Source organism: Arachis stenosperma, chromosome 9, assembly GCF_014773155.1.
Source record: "Arachis stenosperma cultivar V10309 chromosome 9, arast.V10309.gnm1.PFL2, whole genome shotgun sequence".
In the NCBI taxonomy this organism is placed as follows: Eukaryota; Viridiplantae; Streptophyta; class Magnoliopsida; order Fabales; family Fabaceae; genus Arachis; species Arachis stenosperma.
Window position 1 is genome coordinate 134,766,142 of NC_080385.1, and position 8,420 is coordinate 134,774,561.

At 29.9% G+C, this 8,420-nt stretch overlaps 2 protein-coding genes across 2 annotated transcripts; both read right to left on the minus strand.

The window, feature by feature from the left end:
• Positions 1-945: 945 nt before the first annotated feature.
• On the minus strand, positions 946-1,593 carry LOC130949953 (uncharacterized). Its single transcript, XM_057878542.1, has one exon. The coding sequence runs from the start codon at positions 1,591-1,593 to the stop codon at positions 946-948; it is 648 nt and encodes a 215-aa protein (XP_057734525.1).
• An 899-nt stretch (positions 1,594-2,492) lies between these two features.
• Positions 2,493-8,002, minus strand: LOC130950572 (protein SIEVE ELEMENT OCCLUSION B-like). Its single transcript, XM_057879104.1, has 7 exons — positions 7,765-8,002; positions 7,561-7,632; positions 6,890-7,308; positions 6,209-6,297; positions 5,964-6,100; positions 3,940-4,422; positions 2,493-3,381 (listed from the first exon to the last, which is right to left on the minus strand). Exons 1-7 carry the CDS (start codon positions 7,939-7,941, stop codon positions 2,788-2,790), a joined length of 1,971 nt encoding a protein of 656 aa, XP_057735087.1. The 5' UTR covers positions 7,942-8,002; the 3' UTR covers positions 2,493-2,787.
• Positions 8,003-8,420: the final 418 nt, after the last annotated feature.

An 8,420-nucleotide genomic window follows, 5' to 3' on the forward strand; every position in this document is an offset into this window, starting at 1 on the left:
GGAACTTCTACAGAACAAAGATCTGAATGCACAATTTCAAGTAATCTTCTAGCTCTCCAAGACTTTCCTGTAGGGAATGGATCTCTGTGCTTCTTTCCCAGTTGACAAATCTCACAAATACAATTGGAAATATGAATCCGTGGTAGACCAGAAACAAGTCCTTTTCTTGACAGGTAGTTTAGGCCAGAAAAATGAAAGTGCCCAAACCGCATATGCCACAACCAGTTATCATCAAGTATCACAGAACTCATGCAAGAGGGATTAACATGTTGAATTTTTAACGGAAACATTCTGTTTGAAGTTATCTTTGCTTTATCAATGAACCTTCCATTCTTGTCAAATACAGTCCAATATCCATGATAAGTTATCATCTTATATCCCTTCTCAGATAATTGCCCCATACTCAGTAAATTGTAATCAAGTTCAGGAGCATAGAAAACATCAGAAATATAACTCAGAGAACCATCTTTCAATCTGATTGGTATGTGCCCTTTTCCTTCAATAGGGATCTTTGTACTATTACCAAACTTCAATAATAGTTTAACTGAATCATCTAATGAAGAAAATAACTCCTTTCTACCAGACATATGATTACTGCAAGCATTATCCAAGTACCATATATTTTCATCTTCAGCACATGAATTACTTGTAAAAAATAAAGTTTGAGTACCCGGATTATCATTAGTATTTTGATGCTGATTTTCTGCAACGTGTGCTTGATTATTATTCATCACTTTGAATCTGCAATCTGCTGCTTTGTGTCCATACTTTCCACAATGTAAACAGTTGAAATTGGTTCTTTCTTGATAAAAATTGCCTCGACCTTTTCCTCGGTTGACAGGCCTGAAATTCGTTCCACCTCTTCCTTGATTAAGTGGTGTAAAATTGTTGTAACTTTCTTGGTTGTAATTGCCACGACCTCTACCTCTAAAACTTCCTCTGCCTCTACTGTTCTGCAACGTTGTTGAAATTCACTCGGCTTTTCAGGACTTCCTCAGTTGATTTTTCTGACTTCTCTAGTATTCTACTGATGTGGCTTTCCATAGTTCCTTGCAACTCTGCAATCGTCATAGTATCCATATCGTGGGACTCTAGTATCGTAGTCACCACATGGTCATACTTCATCGGCATGGTGCGAAGAATTTTCTCCACTACTTTGCTATCGGGCATATCTTCTCCATAGACTCTCATCTTATTGACAAGATTTGTAACACGAGTAAAATATTGCTCAATAGTTTCTGAGCTCGACATCTCGTACCTTTCATATTCTCTTCTTAAAGACTGTAGCTTTGCTTTCTGAGCTTTATCTACGCCTTTGTATGACAGCTTCAACGTGTTCCATGCTTCCTGTGCACTTTTGGCATTTGCTATTTTGCCAAACACCGTATAATCTACTCCTTGATGAATTTGAGATAGCGCCAATTGATCTCTCCTTTGTTGGGCAGCATCTGCTCCTTCTTGCAAACCCGGTTCAATGAAATTCCACAAGTTCTGGGCCTTCAAATGGGTAGACATCAAAGTCTCCCAATAACTATAATCAAGTTTTCCATCTAACTTGGGACCGGACCACACAATATTGAAAGTGTTTGCCATACCGACTCTATGAATCAACAACTATGTGAGAACTCTCCCACACCTCGCAAACTCTCAAACACCAGGCGCTGGATTAACCAGCTCTGATACCAAATGTAAGTAAAATACCCATAACTTACTTGGCCCTAGGATCACTCACTCATATAAATGATGCTATCATATTTTTCATCTCTCAAACTCACTAACACTCATAAAACAAGGGAGAGAATTTTTACATTTCAAAACATACACATTTCGTTATGGACACACATATACAATACACAAGGCATATGTGCCTTTATATAGGCAATGCTTCCTACTAAAATAATAATTTGTGAATCAAAAATCAATTTTGTAATGACTACCATGCTATGAGTTGTCTTCATGAATCTTCCTTCAATTTGCATTCATGTAGTTTCCACAATCTTCTAATTTAGATTGCTTGTCCTCCAATTTCAATTCAATTTGATTTTGAATTTCTTCAATGTTGTAGAATGTTGTAGTTATACTACTCTTTTGAATGTTCTTGGTTATTCTCCAAATTTCCAACATCTTCTAGTAAATTAATGATTATTGTTTTCAACTCAAACTTTTCTTCTTCAATTCTTTAACCATATTTCATGAAGATTCTAGTCCATGCAAGTTGATTTAAAATTTTAATCAACAAAATGCGAATAGCAAGGAGAACCAGAATATTGAAAAGTAACGAAGAATAAATCACCAAGAAGACCAAAGCAACAAAAAGCATATATAGTATTTAGGAAGATTAGCTCTCACCAAAATTTAGGAATATGGTATTGGTTTCTTTATGTCTCTCTTTTTTTTTTGGGAAAAATCTCACTTTTTTTAATACTAAAGACTCGAGTAATTTTTGTATATTTTATCAATGAAAGTTATCTTAAAAAAAAAAAAAGCATATATAACAAAGAAGTATTAGTTGCACGCTTTATTTATTAAAACAGAAATATATAATAATGCTAATTTTATTCAATTCAATAATAACAAACAAGATAAAGCTAAGCCGTTACTTATTTTCTACCCATTCTCCAAAAGGGGTACGTCAAGTTATTGTATGGCACCAAACACTCATCTTGTCTCAACTTAAACACAAACATAGAAACTAAATAGAAAATTACAATAACCATATATAAAGTTTTAATTTGTCCAATATCAAACTCATAGAGGAATTTGAAGATTCAGATCTTGGCAGTCACACTAAGCTGAAGCATCACGGTGGCAACACTTGTAATTAACAGAAGTGACCTCCATGACCCGACCACAAGTGGGATTTGGGCATGTTATGGTAGCTATGACATTTGCATTATAGTCATCAACATTGACAACCGAACATGGCTGAAGAGCTTCAAACTCTTTGAGCTTAATATCATAGTACTCTTTGAAAGCAATGTCAAATCCTTCTTTTTGAAGCACTTTGTCTTGCCACTTGTCAAACTCCTCCACAGTTTTATACATGGGTTCGCCATGACCCAAAACCTTCACATTATACCCTTTGGTGAGAATAACCCATCCTTGTGGATCTTGTTTGAGGCAGAGCAAGCTCTTCACTATCCTTTGTATCTCACAATCTAAGGCACCCTCGTGCTTCTTCAGTTTCTTGCTTTCTATTTCAATCCAAAAACGAGGAACCACCTTTGGATCTGTCTTTCCCAATTGGTAGTGCTCTATTATAGCATCTATGCCTGTGATAGTTTCGTGCTTTCTCAACTTATCCAATGCAAATGTGAAGTTATTCATCCACTTGCTATCACCACCACCATAGATGAAAATATACCTGTCCCCTTTCACCTCCTAAAATTAAATCACATGTAATGCACACCTATTTAGTAATTATACATGTCTCTATTATTTAATCCAATTTAACTAGATAATACCGATGTATGTTCATGGATATAAACTAACATAAAAAAATACAATTTATTACTTAAAATTTATTTAACAAAAATACTATGCGCATACTAAATAGTTATCAAATAAGCTATCAGATATTCTATATATAAATTATTTATGTTGTTTTATTTATTTTTAATATTTATTTTATATTTTAACATATATTTTATATAAATAGATAAATAATTAATTTAGTTGTTGATTATATATACATGTAACATGATTATTATTTTGAAAATTATTTAACATAAAATTTGTTGAGATAAAAATACATAAATAATTATATATTTAAGACAGCTCATTAAATAAAAAGCATTATATGATAAAACTACGTAGTTATCTAAAAAAATTATCATATAGAAGTATATAAATTACTATATAGTATATATCGAACAGACAAGACATAGTCGAAAATGATAAATTACAAATTTCTCTTAAATAATCAATATGAGCTATTACCTGAATTCCAAGGTTGACTTTCCTTGTAACATCCCAGAACCACTTCCATTTCTTAACAAGTTCATCACCATCTTCTTTCCTGAATGGGAATGCATCAATCCCCCATTGAAAGATCAAGTCCATTGCATCTTCATTAAGTATGTGACCAGAAGAATCAAACACCGTGACAATAGGTTTTCCCCGGTAATTCAATCTCTCTCTAATTAAGCCAGCATCTGCTAAGGTGGTGGATTGTTCCAATGCATACCATTTGATGTTATGGTTTTTCAGGCGGGTGAATTTATTGTTGAGCACATCGTCCCACTCTCTCACAATTGGGACCCATAAAATCTTGAAATCACCTTTCCTAAAGGTTTTTACTACATCATTTGGATGCGATTCCAGTCTAAGATACAGAGAATTCAAAAGCTGAATCTCATCTTCAATCTTGTCCAAACTTGAAATAAATAGTAGCACATTGTTACCCCTCAAGATATCAATATCCTGTGTGAATGAAGACATAATGATTAGTTAATATGTACTTATGTTTCTTTGCGCCCCACCCAAGATCATAGTTATCAATACCGACAATAATTAAATCGGTTATATTATTGGATTCGATTGTACTAAATATATTAAAATCAATCACTAAAATTGACTACTAACAGTATAAAATATATGTTAGAATATAAATACATATCAAAAATAAATTAAATCATACATATATTTATATATAAATATATTAGTGATTAATTTTAGTAATTAATAATTATGGTGTATGAATAATATTTTTATATTACATTATTGAATCATTTAATTATTAATTTAATCCTTAGATCACACATGCATTAAATTTACTGGTTCAATTATAATTAAATAATTATATATTTTTATGTTTATAATTAATATTATTTTTATTTTATTTTATTATATTAAATTAATTATTATTTTTAGATTTTAACAATTCATTAATTAATTTATATATTTACTATGTCCTTTAAGTATTTATAAAAAAGAGAATAAAATTTATAATCATAAAAATAAAAAATATATTGTAATTAATAAAATGAAATAAAAAATATACGATTAGGTACATTTAAAAATTTCTTAAACTACTTTTTTCCTATTATTTTTCTTCTTTTGTATTCTCTATTTATTGAAACCTTTTCAACTCATTTAATATTTTTGCAATTGAAAGAGAGAGAAGCAATATTTGACATTACGCCATTAAATTTAACTAGTGTATCATTACTGGTTTCTTAAGTTTTTTTCTACTTTATATAAACACAATCAGAGATAAGAAACAAAGGGAAAATAATAGAAAAAATCTCATTTCCCTTCTTACGAGATATTAAAATGACGCTTCTCTCCTTTTTATTTATAAAATATATATTTTTTTTTTTATAACTTTTAAAAAATCTCTTCTTTAATCCATTTTAAATTTTGTCTTTAACTAATGTTAACTTTATCTATTTTTTAAAAAAAATAAATTATTTTTTTACAAAAATATCTTTTAGCAAAAATTTTATTTTTTTATCATTAAATTTTGCTTACCAAAATATCTTTTAATAAATTATTTTTTTATTAATTAAATTGTATTTTTACTAAAATATTTTTAAAAAAATTAATAATTAAATTATTTTTTTTAAAATATTCTTCAATAATTTTTTAATTATTAAATTATGATTTTACCAAAATTTTTGTTAATAATTTTTTTGCTTACTAAAATAATTTATTAAAAGGTATTTATTTGGTAAGTAAAATTTAATGATAAAAAAATAAAATTTTTGTTAAAGGGTATTTTTATAAAAAATAATTTTTTTTTGAAAAATAGATAAAGTAGTTAACATTAGTTAACACAATTTAAAATAGATTAAAAATGAGATTTTTTAAAAGTTATAAGAGAAGGGAATATACATTTTATAAATAAAAAGGAGAAGAGTGTCATTTTAACATTTGGTAGAGAAAGAAATGGTATTTTCTCAAAATAATAACGAAGCATATAAATGGTTTAGTGCGGGTGGGAGTTAATTAGTGGTGCTTACGAATTTGGTTTTGGTGGTGCCATCAAATAATTGTGGAAGCGGCGTTCCAGTGCGGTGGACGAGAAGCTTCAAGAGTTCCACGACATCTTTAGGATTGTAAAATCTCTTCCAACGCCTCTGGTAATCATCAAGGGCAGCTGCAACATGTAGCAAGTCGATATATCATTACTTATTATTAGTCCCAAATTAATAAATGTTCTAATAGTTCGTTATACATCAAAGTATTAGTTAGTTAAGGACTGCACCAATTTCCTCCCGGCTCGATGTCAGATGTCGATTCAGACTTTCATCAAATGAATAAAGCTTTTCTGTGAATTTTGACAATGCATAGTCCCTGAAACAAAATGTCCAATTGCAGTTATCTAACTCTACATTAATTCAATTTTGATAATGTATACAAATGTAATAATACTATCTCTCTTAAAAAGATACATTGTTATATTGCATAACTGCACTATTTTTGGAATGAAAAAGTTATCAGAATTCTAACTTATTTTTTAATTATTTTCTTAATTATCTTCTTAATTTTTAAATTAAGAACTTTATTTTTATTTTTTATTATTCTTAAAAAATATAATATATATTTCAATTTCAACAAAATAATTAAAAAAAATTAAAACTCTCAATTATTTAAAAAAATATCTAAAAACAGTATCATATGAGATAATATATTAAAATTTAATTTGTCTTAGTATTAGTATGAGAGATATAATCAATTATATATCTTTTTCTATTCGTTTAAATTTAAAAAAAAAATAGTTGATGACATGATATCTTATGTTTGTTAAGAGAAACTTTTGTCTTTAATTTCAAAACTAATGAATATTTATTTTGAAATATTAAGTTAACTATAAAAATTATTCAAACCATATTAGATATTATATATCTAAAAAAAGGAGAATAATAAGGGGAAAAAAAAAACTTACGAGGCAACAACAATGTTGGCAGTACAGGCAACAAGGGAAGCAATTGTCCAATAGACAATAAATGGGATCTCTTGCAATGCACGAGACAAAGAAGGAACATCCTCAGTGTCATAGCCATTAGAAGACCATTTTGCCCATTCTATCACGTGATGAAGTGCTTCCAGAACCACACTCACCAACTTGGTAGCTTCATTACTCACACTCCTGCTTTCCACTTGGTTTAGTTGCTTCAGTGAGTTTGCAACCTGGTCCACGCTGCTTTGATTTATCTCTTTAAGGTACACAAGATTCCCATACTCCAAAGCAAATGCAGCCACAGTTATTACTGCCTTTGCGTCCCATGAATACGCCTTCAGTTGCTGCAATATCCACATTGTTGTTTGGTGCACATACTTCTCTTCACCAGGAGTTTTTATCATCTGTATTGTTATTCATATACAAATAAGAGTTTAATTTTAACCTACTCAAGGTGTAAAATGTATTGTATGGTCGTTTAATTATATCCATTATTTTAAACAATGATTCACGTATTTAACATAAAAAATAGTTATTCTTATTGATATGAGGAAAGTTATATATTTAATTGAATGCAATTGTAAATACATTATATTTTAAGTTAGATATATGTTTTCTTTTAATCTAATTATCTTCCATCAAATAAATTAATTAACCTGACAAGAAATCAGCTTGAGTGTCCGAAAATCTGGTTGTTGAAAACCAGTCACAGGAGCAGCTCTGCCATTCTGCCATAATAACCAATAATAATATTAGTGCTACACTATTGTAATCTATAGAACTCTTCATAGTATAAATTAAATGAATTACGAAGTTATAACTAATTCATTAAAGGAAGTAACTAACGAATAATAATTTACCTTAGTAAGAACATTGGTAACAATGTTGTAAAGACTTCCAGTATCACAACTTTTATCATCATGAAGGTGGGTGATGTAAACTTTTTCAAGTATTTGAGAGTCATCATGGTCAAAGGGGCCTCGAAGCTGAGATTTGATCAGATGAGTGGCACCTGAAGCTCCAATGGTTTGTGCCATGGTGACGATGGATCTTGCTTAAGGCTATACTACAATAGCAAATGCTCCCTAGCTAGTCCTTAACCCCTTTAGTTTTTGGCAATGCAATGCATGGATCTTGTAATTATTTATAGGATCCATATAGTGAATATTAGTGTTCACAATTGGCATATTTTTTTTTACATGCTGATGAGTGTCCAACACTAAAGCTTATAACTATGCTCTTCAATTTACACTTTAGTATTCTTGAAGCTCATATATAACAAATTAACAACATATATTACTTTCGTGAATTAAGAGAAAAACTAAAGAGATACAGTTATAAAGAGAATATTTTTATACCAACTTTGCTTCTGCTGCGTCTTTAATTTTATTTTGGCGTGAAACGTGCTACTCTCGTTTGATCGATTTGATTTTCACAAAATATCCCTTACGGAGTTAGTGAGATATGTGAGATGATGGATTAGGGTTATAATTGTCATTTCGGTTGGAGAATAGTG